This window comes from Melospiza georgiana, chromosome 7 (genome assembly GCF_028018845.1).
Source record: "Melospiza georgiana isolate bMelGeo1 chromosome 7, bMelGeo1.pri, whole genome shotgun sequence".
In the NCBI taxonomy this organism is placed as follows: domain Eukaryota; kingdom Metazoa; phylum Chordata; class Aves; order Passeriformes; family Passerellidae; genus Melospiza; species Melospiza georgiana.
The window spans coordinates 13,168,407-13,188,322 of NC_080436.1; the positions used below are offsets into that span (position 1 = coordinate 13,168,407).

General features: G+C 44.1%; 1 protein-coding gene across 2 annotated transcripts; it reads left to right on the forward strand.

Annotated features, from left to right (window-relative positions):
- Window positions 1–302: 302 nt before the first annotated feature.
- LOC131085901 (MOB-like protein phocein) lies at window positions 303–18,818 on the forward strand. Of its 2 annotated transcripts, XM_058028453.1 has the most exons (8): window positions 9,391–9,493; window positions 11,445–11,507; window positions 11,951–12,051; window positions 12,692–12,734; window positions 12,979–13,065; window positions 14,647–14,726; window positions 15,458–15,569; window positions 16,466–18,818. In XM_058028453.1, the coding sequence occupies exons 1-8, from the start codon at window positions 9,434–9,436 to the stop codon at window positions 16,595–16,597; spliced, it is 678 nt and encodes a 225-aa protein (XP_057884436.1). In that variant the 5' UTR covers window positions 9,391–9,433; the 3' UTR covers window positions 16,598–18,818. The 2 variants fall into 2 exon arrangements, with proteins under 2 accessions (XP_057884437.1, XP_057884436.1); XM_058028454.1 differs by lacking the exons at window positions 9,391–9,493; window positions 11,445–11,507; window positions 11,951–12,051; ... (3 more) ...; window positions 15,458–15,569; window positions 16,466–18,818 and adding exons at window positions 303–402; window positions 2,241–2,405; window positions 3,596–3,685; window positions 4,229–4,585.
- The last annotated feature ends 1,098 nt before the right edge of the window (window positions 18,819–19,916 follow it).

Genomic DNA, 19,916 nt, shown 5'->3' on the forward strand with positions numbered 1-19,916 from the left:
CGCTGCGCCGCGGGCTACAAGTGCGCATGCGCTAAGGGCTTGTAGCATGAACCATTCATGTTCCGGGGCCCGGCGATTCCAGAACCTTCTGGAACGCTCATGCCCGCCGCGGGTCAGAGGTGAGCTGACCTCACTTCCGTGCGGGGTCCGGCCTGGGGCGCCGCGGGAACTGTGCGGCGGGTCCGCGGTGCCGCCGGGGCGCAGCCGTTCCCGGGACTGGGATGGTGCCGCAGAAGTTGAAAAAAAACGGCGGCGCTAAACGTCCCCGGGGCCGGGGGAGGGGGTCGGGGCTGCTCCGCCCCGGGGCGGGGCGCCGGTCGCGCATGCGCACGCCGTGACCTTCCTCACGTGTGTGCTGGCGGCGGCGCGGTCACTCGGTGCGGGCGGCGCGGGAGCATCATGGTGAGTGCCGGGCCCGCCGCCATCTCCCCAGCGCTGCCGCGGCCCCGCTCCCGGGCTGCTCCGACCCGCGTGCCCGCCGGCGCGGGGACACACAGCCCGCACGGCGGGGCGGCGCCCCTGCTCCTCCCCGCGCTTGGGTCGCTGCCGGGCCCCGAGCAGCCGCGCACGGGTGTGCTCGGTCCCCGCCGTGCCCGCGGGCAGCGCTGGGTCGCGGGGGGACGGGAGAAGATGGAGGCGGGGGGTGGCGGCGCCGCAAGGTCACGCAGTCCGCGGGGCAGAGGCGACTCCCCGGCAGGCGCGGGGGCTGCGGGCCGGACGTGGCGGGCGGTTTGCCGGGGCTGCTTTCGGCTGCGCGCACACCGGAGCTCAGGGTTCCTCCCGCCGCAGTAACGGGAGCGGCCCCGTGACAGCAGCGCTGCAGGGCAGGGCCGCGCAGGCCACGGCGGGTCTCTGCGGAGATAGGCAAGAAACCTGTGCCACGCTCCGGAGCTTTCTATAAGTTTTGTAAATTGTTTTATAAAGAAGGAGAGTTTCACTGAGTTGCCCTTGTTCTCGCAGTGATACTTGATTCTTAGGATAATAATATCGTGAAGAATTAAAACTTAGTGTAAAATATTGATGGTCATAAGTCTGGCAGCTTTATTTCTGGTAAACGTAGACAGCTCTTAAAAAGGAGGGTCAGCGATATTATCTCTCAGAATGGAAACGTACAGAACTGGCAGCCTTTTCCCTTGGTTATCTTCCATCCCTGTGCTGCTGGCAGCAGTCAGATACAGCATCTTCCATGTGCTCTGCCCCTGACTTTGCTTTCTGCCGCCGCTCAAGTGTGTGTGGATGCCGATGAGTGCCAGCAAAGGGCACACGGATGCCAGGCCCTTCCAGCTCTTTCTCTGAGCGTGGGCTCTGTACCTGTCCCCTGGAGCTCTATCTCCATGTGACTTGGCAACCTGCCATATCTCTCCTTCTAAATCAAAGCAGGTTCCTTCTTCCTGACCCCCGTGCGTTTGGGATAAGTGCATTTGCTTGCATTTATCTGGCCTATGGCAGTTAGACTGCTGGTTCTGAAAGGCAGAGATAGCAGAAAGTAGTTGCAAAAAAACTCCAAACCTAAACCAATTGTGAGGGAAAAATCCAACAACTTAATAAAAACCCTTCACCTTGACTCTGCTTAAGCAGAAGCAGATACTGAAGCAGTTGAGCTAGAAGGATGCCTACCTTCTCATTTTCAGGGCCTTGACTTAAACTTTCTTGTAATTTTTTCTGACTCTGTAGAAGTTGGTGTAAGTACTAGCACTGTGGCTCAGGCTTCAGGTTCTCGCTATTTTTTTGGTGAAAGGGTAATGCTTCAAAGCACCTAAGGAAGACTGACAGTGGGGCACCTGGCTAGACCTGTATTCCAGACCTGTTCACAAGTACAGGTGCAGCTCTCCCAGGGAGTCCTTAATCTTCATTAGATCTGGTTGTGAACTGGAGAAACACAGTTCCTATAATCATCAATAATTGTGTTCACCAAGCCATAGCAACTAAGGGGTGCTGTTAAAAGCCTAGAGGCTTTCCAGGCAGAGGAGTCTGCTCATCCGTGGGTGCTTTATTCCCCAGCTGGAGTACATCTTCCTGCAGCTGAATTGTCAGGATTGCCCAGCATCTGCCTGTGCCCTCAGGAGTTTCTGATGCAATCAGAGCTCGTATTTGCTGCTATTAAATAAGTGCCTAGCAGTTGTCTTACACTATTCATCTCTCTCAAAATAAACCATTATGTGTTGGGGTTTTAAAACTCCTTTTAATTGCAGTCTTTGTTGTAATGGCTCTCTTATTACAATGTACAATTGCTTCCACAGGCAGGAAAAGCATTTAGGAAATTTCTTCCCCTCTTTGATCGTGTACTGGTTGAGCGATGTGCAGCAGAGACAGTAACCAAAGGAGGAATCATGATACCAGAAAAATCCCAAGGGAAGGTACTACAAGCAACAGTAGTAGCAGTTGGATCTGGAGGCAGAGGAAAGGTAATTCCCCAAAGCATTCCCTTTGGGTGGAACCAGTAATGAATGGGGTGGTGGTAGCTGGAATATTGCCATAGGATTGGGATGGTTATAGTGCAGAAGTGGCGATGGCTCACAAAAATGGATGACTGTGATGGCTGAAATTACAAGTAGGGATTCAAAAAGCAGGTAGAAATCTCAAGTTGTCCTGAAATAAATTCCAGAATTCCTTTAATAATTTGTAAAATGGAGTGGGGTTTCTTTTGTTTGCTGTTGGTGGTGGGGGTTTTTTCAGGAGGTGTTGGTGGTGTTAGTTTATTTTAAGTATGTAGACAGTGTTTTGTGTGATACCCTGTTTCATCACATCTCAGCCAAAACCTTGAGGGACCAGCAGACTTCTTTGTTAAAATTATTACATGCTCCCATGTCTGTGACTTGTGAGCAGGGTGGAGCCCCAGAATGTGGGGGTTCCACAAAATATAAGATGCCTATTCATTGGCTGCCTTGTGCTGTGCAAAATATCATTGTCCATAAGGATTAGGCTTATTGGATTAAAGAAAGTCAGCAATCAAATAAGTGTTGAATAAGTGCTTGTTAATTTTGCACATTGGATATGTATATGGAAATAAGACAGCTCACACCAAGGCCAGTGCCTGGGGGCTTCCACAGCAGAAGGGCTGGTTCCCCACCAGAGCAGTGTCCAGTCTGTAGCAGCTCTGGAAAGCAGGTTAAATTTCAACCTGGGCACATTGCCTTGGCCTTTCTTTACCATGAGTCCCTCTCTGCATCCCAGGCTGCTTTGTGTCAGGATCTGACTTTTAACAGCCTATGTTGTGAAAGGGTGATAATGTTTGACTAATGTGTTCATGTTTTGCTTATAATAAAAAATTAATTAAACTCTATCAGGTGTTTCTAAACAATTGAATTGATGGCAACAGACAAGTTGGTCAAAGTTACAGAAATGGGAAGGTACTTTTTAAACTGGCACTTAGGGAAATTATCCTTGGCTATAGAATAGGGAGATGGACTTTGTCCCTTGATTTTACAAGGGGGTTTCATGGTTCTTAAGTGAAGTCAAGCAAAGACCTCACACTTGTCTTTACAGTCAAAACTAAATGCAGAGTTGTGATTTCCTGAATGTTTCTGTGCATGGATGGACTGTTGTAGTTTGGAGGAATTGTTAGAGAAAAGTAAGGATTTTTTTCTTTTTTCAGAATGGCGAGATTCAGCCAGTGAGTGTAAAAGTTGGTGAAAAGGTTTTGCTCCCAGAATATGGTGGTACTAAGATCGTACTGGAAGATAAGGTAAGTTTCCCAGCTTTGTAAGTGCAAAGCAGAATGGTTCCTGAAGCAGCAGTAATAAATACTGTGGGTACTTTGTGCTGTTGGCACCGTTCAAGAAAGGGAGCAGCTGGATCCAGCCACCTTCTGACAGCTGTGCTACTGCTATTTCTGCCCTGCATAAAGGGAAGCAACCACAGGAACCTCTGACCTGATCTTTGCTGGGTGGGCAAAATGTTCCACATGTCAAGTGCATATTAGAGGGAATCCAAAAAGGCTTAGGAGTTCCTGGGGGCATCCTTGTTTTTAGCAGGGAAGGCCTGCAGAATTGTTTTCTAGCAGTTCTTGTGCTTTCCCACTGCTAGACGTAGTAACTTGATAGCTTCCAAAGAGTATCTTAGGAAGAAAAAGAACTTTTTCGAGACTAGCTCTACATGTTGACTTTTTGGTTAGCTTGCTTTTGATTTTGTACTTAATGACTGCAATAATGCTGACTCAGAACAAGACAGTATTTGCAAAACAAGAAAAATATTTACGTGACTGAAGCTAATTTTCTTTTCTTTACAGGACTACTACTTGTTTAGAGATGGTGACATTCTTGGGAAATATGTGGACTAAACCTGTTGCAGTATCAGTCATCCATTCCACTAAAAAGCTGAAATTTTTCTTTCATCATGTAAATAATGTCCTTTATTTTATAATAAACAGGCATTGAGTCTTTGAAATAACTCGTGATCTCACTGTAACGATGGAACACAAATAAAAATATGTACAGTCAGAAATCAGTTGCTCTTGCTTGAGTTCCATTGAACAGTGAAATTTGGATGACCACCAACCAGCCTTAATTATCCCAAACAACATCATTTTATATCCTTATCTCTGTACTGAGATTGTAAAGGTCTTTACAATAAACTGCTAAAACTATTCTGCTTCTGTCTCAGTTTCTGCTGTTGCTCAGTGAAACTGAGTCTCAATTGTGTAATGAGCTCTCTGCACCATTCAATGGCAGTAATATGTTATTTTCACCAAGTTTATATAAAATGAGCTTAAAATGGTTACCAGACTGATGCAGCTTGCTGAAGACTTTTATCCAGCTCCCTTGCACATTGCACTCCTGAGACAGGATGGGTTCTTGTAACTTCTGCCTGCAGACCCTGAAACACTGAAGGTTAAGGCACAAAACAGCCTGTCCCCTGCAGTTGGAAGGAGCTTGGTACCAGTCATGTCTGTGCTGGGACAGACTCATCCAGTTCCCAGATGGAGCAGATAAGAATTAATGGTTATTGTCACTTAGCACTCACTAAACTTTGCCAATAGAAAATAAAAAAAAAACAAAGCAGCTGTTAACCAGGCAGAAGTGGGGCTGATGCTGATCTTAAATGAAGTTTCTTTACTGATTACCACACCATCACACCAGACCTTGAACTTTCCCTTAACTCAGGAGAGACCTGCTTTGACAAATTACATTTCCTTTACCCTTAACAAACTATTCTTAAATAGCAAGACATTGATTTAGGTAATGCTGAAGCAATTAAATTTGCATATTCCTGGCCACCTTCTCTTGCCTTGACAAGGATTTGGGGTTGTATGTGCAGAGCACCCAGATCTGCACTGTTTCTGAGGAGGCTTTCAAAGCTGGAGTGCACAGAGGGATTAGTGCAGCCCAAGAACAGACAGTGCCTTAAAGTGCTTTTGGGGTAGTCCCAGTGAAATCAGTCAGAACATGGCTTATTGCTGCTGAAACTTCAATGGCAGGAGTTAAATTTCACTTTTCTCTAGTCGAGCTGATTGGAACTCAGGCCTGCTAGATACATTATAACCCTAATGCCAGAGGTACCAGTAAAAGAACTGTAACAAAATATTTTTCAGATCTCCACTCAGATGCTGCAGTGAGGGACTCAAGCTCTGACACAGTTAGTAACACAATGTATTTTCTGCCAGCACAGAGGTCAGCTGGAGCCATGCCTTTCCCTAGGTGCCATTGGTCACCCAGGCATTCCAGCAGGAGCTGCACTTGCCAGGCTTGGCTGCAATGGCTTTTGCTCCCCTTTGCTGTGGGGTGCTTGCTCTTGGCTGCTTCCCTCTGCTTGCTCTGGAGCTGAAAACAGACCAGGCACTGCTCTGGGGCTTAAATTTGCACTGAACTGTGGACAGACAGGGAAGATGCTAAATTAATCAAAATACACTTTTTAGTATAAAAGACCTACATCTTGAAATCTGCCCTATTGCAGTTTTACTTTAGTAGTTACAGCACTGCAACTTCAAGCTGAAACTTCAGATAATCACACCCCAAGGACCTTGCAAGACAATTGATTGTGCAAGGAAACACAAACTCCCTGGGAAGCATTATCTCCCACTGCAGCCAGCAGGCCTTTATCTCCCAGGATAAGGCAGGCACTCTGCTGCAGTCACACAGCAAAGAGGAGAAGGTATCTAAAATATTTACACACAGTTTAGAGACACTGTACCCCATCTCAAGGTGCAGTAGGAGTTAACTGCCAACAGAGAAATGTTTAGGCCTAAAATTCCAGCATTTCTTTCCTTAATGTCTGTAAAAGACACAAACTGCATAGGATGACTCTGAGCCCTCACCACACAACCTGGCTGCCCCCAGCTCCACTTTCAGCCCAGCAGGTTTTCAGCAGCTTGATACAATGCCTATTTATTAAAATATAAAATGCCTATTCATTATAGAAATAAAATATAAAATGCCTCTTTATTAAACTGAGCATGGCTGTATCTAGTACAGTTTACGTAGGTGATTTAAAACAGAAGTCACACTTTGTGGGAATAAGTAACTGATGGATGTGGGGAGAAAATAGTGTTCCTAGGCCTCATTAAATGGAGGACACAGTGGAACACTTGCTGGAGTGACAGGAATGTTCTATCCTTGCACCACAAGGCTCTCACTGGGAGCAAGGACAAGGCCACTGCCACCCAGCCAAGGGATCCATCTGTGTCACTGCCTGTCAGGCCATGACAGTGTGCCAAATCCCATATCCCTCGGGTTCCTCAGGCAAGGACACACAGTCACAAACCCTCTTTCCTTGCTGTGTTCTTCCTGTAGGAAACCAGGCTTCTTTCCACTGTTTCCTACATGGTTTAAAAACTGTAGTTTTGGTGTAAATGCTGCATATTGCCCCACCTGCTTTTATGAGGGGATACAGTCTTCAGTCTTTCTTCAGTCTGTCTGAATCCCAAGGAAACCAGGTGGACTCCATCTTTTGTGACTTTCTTTTCCTAACACTTCAGAATAGCTTCCATTCTCAGCAGCTGTAGTGTTTTCAGAGTTTTCTCACCTTGGTTATGTCATCCTGCCACAGTAAGAAAAGGATGGAACATTTATATGCCAAAAGAAAAGAAAGGACAAGACAGGTCCCTAACAGCACATGCATGGTTGATTAATTTTTGGCCAAATATTCAAATTTTCATTAGTGAAGGCCATAAGATGAAGACCAGCTGAAACCCCAAAAGTGAAATTACCCTTGTTCAGATTTTGTTCAAAAACAGCTTGAAATTGAATGAAATAAAAATAATAAGCATCTTCCAGGAATACAGGGTTAATTAATTATCAAGGAGCAGTGCAAGATAACCCTACAGAATTTAAGATCTCAATAAACGAGGCAGATTTCTTTCCTTTTTTCTGCAGACACATGAACCATCTTCAGACTGAACTAACAGAGACATATTTTTCTCTGACTGGTATTTCTTCACGGTCAGATTTGTTTCCATGTTAAAAGCAAGATGGCCATGAAATAAAAGTCAGGGACAAATGGAAATATCAAGTCCCCAACTTTTCTGTGCTTTAAGGTTAAACCTTGAATATGGTGATAGGAAAAAAACCAAACCACAATAATAAAAGAATAATGCAAACAAGCTGCTGAATTTTGAAGGACTCAGGCAGCTAGAACCGCTTGTGTTTCAAAACTGGCTAATAATAATATCAATCTCATAAAAAAATAATGTTGGAATACAGCTGGCCTAAAGAGGTACTAGGACATTTCTACTCCTCGTTCCAATACACCAATTTCTCTCAGAATTTTAAACCTTTTGATGGTTTCTTACACAAGCTGGGTTTCGCCACACAACCCGAAGAGCTGACATCCCTGACGTGCCTGGGGCAGGAATGCGGGCCAGGAGTAAAAAAGTAACCAGCGCAAGCCGAGCTCAGGCGCCTGCAGGCGGGAAGGCCGAGCTCCGCGTTACTGTGTAACGTGAGAGGAGCTGCCCTGCCGGCGGCAGAGCCCGCGGGTCGGTCACTGCTGACCCGGTCCCCCATTTCTGCTGCCCGCGCACGGTCCCGCTCCCGGGATGAGGCAGGGCCCTGCTCGCGGCCTTGCCCAAGCCCAGTCAGCATTCATAGGGCACTTCTCTTTCTGACGGGGAAGCCTAGTCAGAGACTTTTCAGTGTTCTCGATCTAGAAATGTTTCACAATTTGTAGTTCTCGCTGGGTAGAAGGAAGGGGTTTTAACGTGTTATTTATAGCAAAATAATTGAGTGAAGGGGGAAGCTACAACCAGCAGTCACCCCGAATGCGGTGGGAGCAGGGACGGGAGCAGGGAGCCAGCAGCCTCCTCCACCTTGCAGCAAACACCCCTCAGCTGCCACCATTTTTCCCTGGTTGTGTGAGGGAGGCGTCTCACGGTACCTCGCTGCTTCATCGTTCTTGCACACAGACAGAAGCAACTCACCCCTCCTTATTCTGTACTCATTTCTATAACGTGGTAGAAATATAACAACTTTCAAATAATTTTCTTCTCACCCTACAGAAATACTATAAGTCACTCCAGTCTTTCAAAATGTTTTCTTGCTTGTAAGGGAGCCGTATTTATCAGCCAGTTATGAGGTAACAGTGTCTTTTCTGTTTTCTTCGCAAATAGAGTCAACACCCGGCTCAGTAACCCTTGAAACCTGGGCTAACTCTGTTTGCCATTAGCGCAGCAGTTTGTGCCCTCTGCACACCGAGCTCACAGGGTCTCAATCCTGCCTGTGGAGACCTAGAAAGGCTTCCTACCTACTTTAAAATTATTTGGCCCCAAACAACCCTCGCTAGGGTGGGGTTTTACTCATTATTTTAAAAATTAATCTTGAATGTTAAACTCTGAATAATTTTAATTCCACACCCTTATAGTTTGTGTCGCACGTAGCATCAGGGGCTCGGTTGTACAGACCCAAGCGAGGACTAACCTTGCGTGAGCGCATGCACAGCCGAGGCTGGCGGGGGATGCTGATGAAACGGGATGAAATACGATGGATTTCCCAATAACCACTCAATCTCTGTGCGAGGCTTTGCCTCGCAACCCGGCTCTCTCGTTGCGACACCGGCCTCGCCGCGCAGCACCGAGCGGCCGCCCCAAACCTCCCCACTCCCGGCTCTGTGGGTGTGGGGGTGTCAGTGTTGTCTCTCCGGAATACAAAGCTCGGCTCTGACAGAGGGACCTGCAGGACACCGCGCTCACAGGGAAGGATCCGTGGCCTCCAGCGCCGCGCGGAGGAGAGCGCGATAGCGCTGCCGGCCGGGAAGGGGCCGGGAAGGGGCAGGGACGGTACCGGGGCGGCCCCACCGCCGCCTTCCCTCACGGCCCCCCCACTCACCCCTCCCGCTTTCTCTCGCGAGAGCCGTGCCCGTGCCCGCCCCCGCCGCGCGCGCGGCTGTTCTGGCCGTGCCCCCCTCCCTCCGCAGGCCCGCTCCCGCCCCTCCCCGCGGCTGTTCCGCCCCGCCCCGCCCCGCCCCGCGCGGCCCCGCGGCACATCCGGGCCCCGCGGTCGCTATGGTCATGGCGGAGGGCACGGCCGTGCTCCGGCGGAACCGCCCGGGCACCAAGGCCCAGGTGAGTTGTGCGGTGCCGCCGCCGCCGCCGCCCCGGCCGCCGGGCGAGCGGGCACGGGCACGGGCAGCGCCGCCGGCGGGGCCCAGCGGCCGGCGGGGCGGCGCCGAGGGCCGCTCCAAGGGCCGCGCCGGGCCTACCGAGGCCGGGGCGGCGGCGGCCCCGCTGCGGGGACCGCTTTGTTCGCGGGGCAGAGGGCGAGACCCGGCAGCGGCTCCTTCCCCGCGGGGTCGGCGGAAAGGCCGCCGGGGCTTCCAGGCTGCGGGCTGGGAGCGGAGGTCGCGTCGGGCCCGGCTGGCCGAGGGAGGCGCCGCGTTCCGCAGGCGGGGGCCCGGCCGGGCGGAGAACGAGCACCTGCGAGAGCCGGGCGGGAGCGCCGCAGGCTGGGGCGGGCGGGGCGGCTCCTCGGTGCTGTCAGGCACTGCTGCTGTTCCTGCTCTGAAAATACCGGCAGGGAGCTCCTGACCCTGCACTGGGCTCCGCGGGGAGCTCGGCACCGTCAGAGCGACCGTACCTGCCTGCCCTCCCAGAGGGATGTCATCCCTCCCTTACGTAACTGCACACAGGGAAATTCTGCTGTCACATCGCTTCTCTTAATCGAAATGGAATTAATCTGTTTCTGAGGTTTCACGGTCAGCTGGAACAGGCACACCTCAAACACGGAAATTGCATTTTTTAGATTATTGCAGAGAGATGATCTGTCAAACCTCTATGTGAGGCTTTCCCCTGTGCTTTTGGGAGGAGATCTCATGGTGGGAAAGGAGCTGTGTATGACAAGTGTCTTCTGTTCTTTGTCATAGCAGAGAGGTAAAATTATTACACAATCCTGTAAATCAGGTCATTCTATGCATGTTTAATCTGTAAAGGAGACAGAATGTCTCCTGTGTGAGAAGGAGATCTGTGCCTTTGATAAATTTGGGGTATTCTGAAAAACAGCTGGACATAGACCTAGGTTTGGTCAACTATTATGAAATTCATGTAGATTGAAGAGTTTTGTGTACAGTGATGATAATTTCTCTCCATAGACATGATTTTTCTTTGTGTGTGGCTGTATTTAATGTTTTATTCTGGATGACACTGGTATAGCTGTTCAGTTTGCAAATACAATTAGGTAATGATATTTCAACAGTGGATATGCACTTGAGGTATTTCTGCCAGAGCTGACTTGCTCTCTCAGGAACAGATTGCCAAGCTTTGCTGTTGGGACATTTTCATTGAGTCATTGCACCTGCTGGGATGACTACAGCAAGCTGACATGCAGCATCTCTGCATGATATGAGGGAGCAGCACCAGATTTTAGATGTGAAAAATGCACAGTAAGAAAATGCCTGTGGTTGGGATGGTCATGGTGCAGCACAGGTGGACTGCTGCAGCACACAGGTGCAGCTGGATCTGAGGTGAAACTTCAGCAGGGCTTTATCATTAACAAGGCTGATGAGCATCCAGAAAATTTAATTAAGGCACACTGACCATACCAAGGGTGAGGTGGGAATGTGGTACCAGGTCAGGCCAGCACAGCGTTGCGTGATCTCAGTTCAGAGATGTTTTTCTTGCTGTGTCACCCCTGGGAGTTTGAGTTTCATAAGCAGAGTGTGCTGCTGCTCTCTGCAGACCTGTTCTTGCCTGCTGCTGCCTGGTGTGGCACCTGCAGTGGGTGCTGTGTGCTGTATTTCATGGAGCAGATGGGTGGTACAGCGGGGCTGCTCACCTGCCGAGCCATGCAGAGCTTTTCCTTTCAAGGTGTGCTGCTGCTGCTGCTGCAGTGCTGGGAGTGCAAATCCTCTCTCCCTCTTCCTGCCAGGACTGTGTGCTGCTTCTGTTCACATGCAGCTTCCTGGAATTGTATCAACTCCATCTATTTTCCTGCATGCTCAGGCTTATTGTAGGCTGTGTGCCTTTCTTCCTCTCCCTCTGGTTTTGTTACATTGCTTTAAATTTTCTTTTTTCAAAACAGGATTTCTACAACTGGCCTGATGAATCCTTTGAAGAAATGGATAGTACATTAGCTGTCCAGCAGGTATTGCTGCTTACATGAAATGTTGTTAATGAGTGCAGTTTCCCAGGTTTTGTGTTCTGGAATATAAAATTGAACAGGGCTTGCTATTTATCTGCTTAGGGTGTTGCTGCACAGCAGTGAATTTGCTAAGCACCTATGTATATTGACAAGTTAATGGTTAATTTTGTTTCCAGAAATAACTTAAATTCCCATGTCTGGTTTAAACAAATCAGATTTAGGAAAATGGTGGGGGTTTCTCTGTTCTTTTACCTTTTTTAATTGAAGAAAGGCATTTTTCAGATCTGGCATTTTGAATACCAGTTTCCTTACCCTGTCCATCTATTTTGAACTTTTTAGTCTGTCAATAATTTAAGTAAAAATTAAGCCCCTCCAAGATGTAATGTTCTAAATATACTTTCTTACTGTAATTACAAGATCTAGTTTTTTTTCTACTCCCTCCCCAGTATATTCAACAAAACATAAGGGCAGACTGTTCCAACATTGATAAGATCCTTGAACCTCCTGAAGGCCAGGATGAAGGTGTATGGAAGTATGAACATTTAAGGTAAAAATCCATCTGTTGTTAATATTCTGTCTTGGTTCTGAATTTTGTTCACTGATGCTGGTAGTGAATCTATTTGAATGTGACACATCAAAACTAACTTAAATCAAATTTGATTCTTCCACTGTTAAATATTGGTATTATTTTCTGAATTCCCTGTTACTTCTAAAGATTTAGAATATGCTCTGATCTTAATGTTTCCTTTAGAAGAAACTATTTGCACCTCACTTCTTGAATAGGAAGATACAGTCATGAATTTCCATAGCACTTTCTCATAGTATTGTCAGTTCTCCATCTCCACTAATGGGTAATGTGATTTCCAGATGCTCCCAGTGCTTTTCCTGAAACTAGCAGGCAAATAGGCAGACACAGCAGGAGTGTCTTACAGTTCTTTTTCTGCTTGTAAGGAAACAAACCTTTTTATCCGCTTTTGGTTTTTTAAGTTGCAGTACAATACTTCCACTAAATGATATGTTAAACTCAAGCTTTGCTGTCAGTGAATAATTAAAATATAATTGTTTAGCTGGGTAAGAAGACCATCTGCTGGTATGAAGATCAGAGTGTCTAAGCTGTTTTCTATGAGATACTTGCAGTGAGGAAACAAATAGCTGATTTTGATGCTGCTGTGTTCAATTTCTTTTAGACAATTCTGCCTTGAGCTCAATGGACTGGCTGTCAAGCTTCAGGTAATTAATTCTTTTCTTGAGACATTTTGTCAGGGAGGAGACTCTTTAGTTTTGTGTAGATTGCAGAGCTTTCTTCTAAATATATACATGCAGGGCTAAGCAGTGGTTGGAGGTTTTGTAGTATTTTAAGGGCATATGGCAAATAATCCATTTGGGGGGTGGACAGGGCAAGGAAATTATTTGAAAAGATCAGCTCCTTTTTGCTGCTGGGGTTTTTTTCTTAACTGAACAATTGTTTTAACAGAGTGAATGTCACCCTGACACGTGTACTCAGATGACAGCAACTGAACAGTGGATTTTTCTTTGTGCAGCTCATAAAACTCCCAAAGAGGTATGGATGTATTTTGGAAAACTGACTCCAGTGATGCAGGAATTTTCTTTCACAGTTAATAGGTTCATGAGGAGCCTCTTAAAGGTGGCTTCTCTAGTCAAACTGAGAGCTTATGTGGGTTAAGAATATCATTTGAGCTACTCTTCTTTACCATTCTGTAGTGTTTTACAGAGGAACAGGATGAGGTAAAAGGAACTGCTTTTTTACCTCAGTATTAGCAGCTTTGCACATTCCCCTTTTCTCTCTGGGTTGGTGTTGACCCTGCCTGAAACTCAAAGGAAAAAAGCTCTTTGTTTAACTGATAGAAGAGTTCATGCTGAGAATGGGCTCTCATCTTCAAACGTTGGCCTTGATCCACAGGGTAAACCTGACACTGCAAACCTGACTGCATGTGCTCATTCTTAGGGCAGGTACTCCAAAAAGGTGGTGGAGTCATGATTCTAGTCAAGTGGGTTTATCAGCATGGCATTAGCTTGTCTTCCTCCATGTCCAGTTAGTTTAAACTTTGTTCAATTTTCTGTTAAAACACTTGACACATCTTTTTTTTTGCCTTCAGAAAGTCTTTGTTGCTTTTGGTAATGATGGTAGTGCAGTTTGTCATATTTATCTTTGTATTTCACCTTCCAGAATAAGGTATTGATTCTTTTTAACCTCATCTTTCCTGTCCTGTAAGATCTTTTTTCTTGTTTTGTTCTGATTTTACTTTCCTGAGATGTTTGTATTTAGCCAACTTCCCACTCTCTCCTTTAACCCCTGCCCCTAGTCAGCACCTTGGCATGTCTGGCAAACAGTGTAGTCCTCAGCTGGACTGGAGAACTTCTGGCTTCTTTTTATCTCTGAGCATGCAGCATTCATCTCCTGTTTTCCGTGGCAGTAGCCACCAACTATGGTCAGAGAGGGGCTGATGGAACCTTGAACTGCTGAGAGAAATGTAGAACTGACAAATCTTTTTCCTGAAATTGGTGAATGGACAATGGACATACTTTCTCTCAGTCTATCTTTTCTTCCTTGAGGTGTACTTGATTGCAGAGCCAGGGATGGCTTGTTACACACTTAGTTACATGTATGATTTTAGTTTTCTTTGCCAAATCAAAAAGCACTGATAGATTTAGGTTTGGTTTCAGAGCCTGTAAAAGAACAAGTCTGGCAACTTGACTGTGTGGGAAACAAATTGAGCTGAGGTAACAATCATCTTTCCTTTCAGTGTACTTCTAGCATGTATTTTTATTATACAGCTTTGCTCAAGGAGAAGCATAGAATTCACTACTCACATGCATAATGGCATTGCCATAGTAACCTTTTCTTGAAATAATTTTCATGGGTTGTGAAGCAGAGAAAAGAAATAACTCACTTAAGGAGGAAATGTAGTTATACATATATATATATATATACACACACATATATATGCATATATACATATATATATACACACACATATATTTATACCTTTCGACAAGCTATGTGAAACTTTTGGGGATAAAAATGACCAATGAAGTTCAAAGCATCAGAAAATATGATGTTTCTTTTTAAACAAGTTCTGACAATGTCATGCATGTGCTCACTCACTGTCTGTTTCTGTAGTGTCCTGCTATAGACTACACCCGGCACACACTTGATGGAGCTGCATGTCTTCTGAATAGCAATAAATATTTCCCCAGCAGGTAAAAACATTTTCTCTTGGGAGGAGGGAAGGGGCTGGAACTTAAGACAGTGAAAAAGCCCAGGGAGAAATGAAATGCATGTGTCATGGACTACTGTTGGAACTATCAAAAATCCTGCAGCTCTGAGGAGTTGGGAGGCCTATTGCCACTTGTAAGCCTAGGAAGAGTTCTGGCTTATTCAAAGTTTGCCATTTACTGGAGCTAAGGGATGCTTTTTAGTGGTATGGGGCTTCCATTGGAGTAGTGCCCACCTAGACAAGAGGATGCCCTTTGGACAGATGCTGCACCTCAAATGCCTTCAACGGGACAGCACCAAAACCCTCCAGAAGCCAACACCAACCTACTGGGGGACATGGCAATTGCAGAAGACAAGAGACAGGCAACTGAATGGGCAGGGCACATCAGAGAGAACTTGGAGAAGTCAAAATTGTGCTTCTCGAGGAATTCAGCATAGACAAGGAGGTGCAATTGGAAGTCTTTTTTTTTTTCTTTGCCCATAAAGCCTAGAAACCAGAGATCCAGCCTTTACCAGAATAACTGATGATGATTAGTTACAGGCAGAACTTCTTTGTAGTCAGAGTACAATTTGTAAATGTGGAGCTTGCACCAACAAGTCTAAATTTCATATGCAATTATACAGAATAGTTTTAACAATCAAGATTTTTGTCAATATGTACCTTAGTAGTCATTTCACTAGAACAGTTGTGTAACCTTTCTCCTGCTGCTTACAGGGTTAGCATAAAGGAATCCTCTGTAGCCAAATTAGGATCAGTGTGCCGAAGGATTTACAGGATATTTTCACATGCTTACTTTCATCACCGGCAGATATTTGATGAATATGAAGTAAGTAGTCTGAAATTACATCTTGAAAACAGCTGTGATGGAGTTGTATAATTTTAGTCCTACTAGACTCTCTATATTCAAATGAAGGATTGATTAGAGTACAGTCCAGTTTTGTAAGAACTGAAAAGCTGTTATACTTACATATACACACAAAAATTCATTTATGTAATTAGTGTATTTAGTTATGGTTTCCCTTCATTTAGATAAAAGGCCAGAATTGGAGGCTTTTCTACAGACAACTCAAATTCATCTTGTATTTAAGAATCCTGAATGTATTCAAGCACTGAGTGCAAATATATATAATCTCAAATATATATATTACAAATATATATAATCTCCTGTTACAAATATATATAATCTCCTGTTTGTGTATGTTGCACAACAGTTAAGGAATGCTAATTGTGTAATTGTAAAGAATCAGCGTAATTGAGGGCAACTTGTGCACAACCAGTAACTTTTCTTTTTTAATAGGAAAGTAGAAACTAATAGATAGAAAGGAGATAAGAGGTACAGCTAAATATAAAAGGGAACCTTTGCCAAATCTCACTGAAGGATTCTGGAACAAATGATTGTGCCCTGTTGTGTTGGAGATAGACAAGAATATATTTAAATATGTAAAAGTATGGTTCTGAAATTCCTCCTACATGCACTAAGTGCTGTTAAATTGAGCTGTGGCTGAAGCCTCAATTTCAGTAGGTTTCTTAGTATTTGTAGTAACTATAAGCAACCAGTAAAGATATAAAAGAAGCAATGACTTTACTAATTAAGTTTGACTAAGACCTATAAATGTAATGAGGCAATTACATAGAGCAGGCTTTTTGTTCAGCATGTTCCTCATAATGGTGTAAAATAATTCTTCTGTACATACTGTTTTCTTCCCTTTTTTTCACCTCCAGAATGAAACTTTCTTGTGTCACCGGTTCACTAAGTTTGTGATGAAGTATAATCTGATGTCCAAGGATAACCTGATTGTACCAATTTTGGAAGAAGAAGTGCAAAATTCAGTGTCAGGGGAGAGTGAGGCATAATGGCAAGAGCAGTACAGAATCCTGTACTGAATATAAACTACACATGAATTATGTACTGTATATATCACTTTAGACACTTCAATCACGTATCTTCATAGCTTTGTTTAGTATACTTTTTGTATGCTGTGTGCATTGCCTTTTAATATGGGAAATACTTCTAAGTTATTCATGAGCTGTATATTCATCTATGTGGCACTCATGGTTTTTAAATAAAAGTAGTAGTATCTGTTTATAATGCCTGTTAATAAAAGAATTTACAGTTCTCTAAAAATGCTGCTAAACAATCATTGAATTACAATCCTGAAGATGTGTCTGATTGGGTGGGGCAAAAGTGAGATTTCACAGCAAGCCATTTTGTAATGCAGTAGCTATATTAAGTCTTAGTTCAAAGATTATCACCTTAAATATATAATTCTGCAGGAAGCTTCCTGCAATGTAGCTTATTCCTAATTTACCTTTTATTTTTTTAAAATGGCTTTGAAGATTTACTTCTGGATATGCATATTGCTGTATGTGTACATCCAGATACTAACAGGATCTATAGTGTTAACCAAAATGACAATTTCACTATGGTATTGAACATATATATTCTTGATAGATATATCTAACACACTTTCTGGACTTTCCTTTTGTCAGCAGTGGAGGTTTGTGAGCAGCAGGGGACAGGTGCTGTCCTGTTAAGGCAGACCTCTGCTGATTCCAGTCCACAACCTCTCTAAAGAATACCTGTGCATATTTATGGCAACTGCTTACAGATTATACCTCAGCTGTTCATGTTACACTACATAACACCCTGGCACAGTCTCTGCTTGTATTCCTTGTCAACACATGCTACATACCTGAAATATCCAACCCGATTCTTTGCAAGAGTTAATTGTGTTTTCAACGTACATTTGTTTCTCTTCATTTACCTTACCCATACTGACAGAAAGATTGGGATTCATGCTTCTGGTTCTCTATCAGTTTCCCTGTTTGTTTCAAGTTGTGTTTGCAGATTTGCAATAACTGACAATTTCCATGAGTGCTGCTTAATTGTGTTTTGTCTAGAAAGATAGAATTAAATGTTTTAGAGATGCATATAAGAGAAATACTGCTAAGTGTACATGAATGCAGGGTGTAAAAGCAGTAGCAGTGTTCTTGAATGAATTTTGCTTTGCTGTTTAAGAAGTTAGCTTGTTTCTCTGAGGTTGACAGGAGCCCCCTTTATTTCTTTCAGCAGGTCACAATGGGCTAGCTCAGCTAGTTTCAGTAATTTACACTTTGTTTTCTGCATTACATTTACATGGAAAGAAGGGAGTCCACATATTTTTACTAAGTGTTTTTTCATAATATACTAAACATGCCTTAAATTCTATTTTTCTTTATATGAATCAAGCACACCTCAAGCAACTGCTATCACCTGGATGTAAAGGGAATATGAACAATGAGAAAATTGAGAGACTAAGCTTAAGTACTTCAACAGCTGTGTTCTTCAGCAGCTTCTTGTCTCATGTTTATCATTGTATTTAACTGTCAGCAGGGTAATTGCATGAGATGTTGTTAGAGTGAAGTAGCTTTAGTTACTGTCTATACACTTAGCTGTAACTTGCCTTGTATAGACCAGGTTACCTGATTTTGATAGAGACCTTGGGAGTTTGTACTGCAGGTAGGAGGATGTTTTCTGGAGGTAGTAAAATGTATTTAGCTCGTTGCTGTCTGCTCTAGGACCATCCATGTGTGGCTCCTTTGTACAGTCACTCTGCATGTGTATATTGGCTGTGGTGACTGGGACAGGCAAAAACATGGGACTGGTGTTGCTAATTACATTTCCTCTACAAAATTGAAGAAAATGATGTGGTGCTCAGGACTGCATTAAAATTTTAAACCTCTTCCTCTTATGCTTTAAGAGTTTAACTTCAAAACAAAACTCTGGAAGTTTGAATCCTGTTTATTCTCATTCAGATTTGCACTGTAAAATTGACTTGCTATACTAAGCTGATTTTATATAAGGCCTAAGTGAGACACTGCTTGTATTTTCCCTTGCTATTGTTTACATGAGTACTGTGTACACACATGTGCCTGGATGGTACCATAAAACTTCAGTTAGCCTAAGCAAACCATTGATTTGTCTAATAAATATTAACAGGTTTAATTTAGACTTTACATCATAGGGAAACTGAGACTGTCTTTGAATTATATTGTAAAAAAAGGATAAAATTAAACTGTTTCTTTATCCATACCACTATATTTTGACAAGTTGTTCTCTTTTTTCATGTTGTCTGAGAACACAGCAACTGTCTCCAACAGACCCTTGGGTGCTCCCCCCTCTCTGATCCAAGGTGTGCTCAACTCAGGTTGTCTTTCTTTCCAAAGCAGAGAAATAAAATACTCATTAGGAACTTGCAAGTCAGACCTCAGATTTACACACTCCAAATCAGAACATGGTGGTTCCACAGTGAAAATATGGCAGGTCTAGATGAGGCCCTCTAGACACAGAATAATCACATTTCTGACTGCATGTCACAGGCTGTAAACAAACACTCACTGGCACATTACCTCTTCCTTGTCACTGGGGTTTTTCCTCACCTTTGGCTTAGCACACCTTCCAGCACATCAGCCATGGTGTTAGGCTGTCAAGACAGCAATCTCCTTTTTTTGCCTTCAAAAGATGAATATACTAAGAACAGGGAAAACCTAATGAGCTTTTACTAGATAGCATTAACTCTTATCAGGCTTTGCTGTTCAGACAAGACTGCAAAAAGGTGATTTTAACTTGAAGCAAGGTATACATTGATCTAACCCAGTCAATGTCAGTGTGAGACAAACACTATAAACTGGAACTGATTTGCTAAGTACTTCTAATGGTGAGAACCTTCCTATATGAACTATGGAAGAGATCTCACCAAGATCTTTTTACAAAAAGAAAATATTTTACAGACCAAAAACAAGTGAAGCAGCCCTTTATTGCAGTTGACCAGGTATGTAAATAAACTGTTCTGACAGTTATAAGCAAAGTACAAAATATTTAACTGTGGACAGTTTCTTCCTGTTTGTAAACATTAGAAAACTATTTCCTCTCCAAACAATTTAAGCATCAGAAAGTATAAACAGTCTTTTGCAGAGGTTCATGAACATGGCTGCCTTCTTTCTAATAGTTGCAGAGCATTTCTGTTGTCACAATCAGGAATGGGGTTTTCCTACTATGTTTCAAACACAAGGGCTCCTGGCTGAAGCCTTGTTATTGACTACAGAAAGTGTACTTACTGTTTTTTTCAGAGAATTCTTATGATTCACAAAGCTGCTTTACTTAGTGGACAGTGCTGGTCACCACACCTTAAAG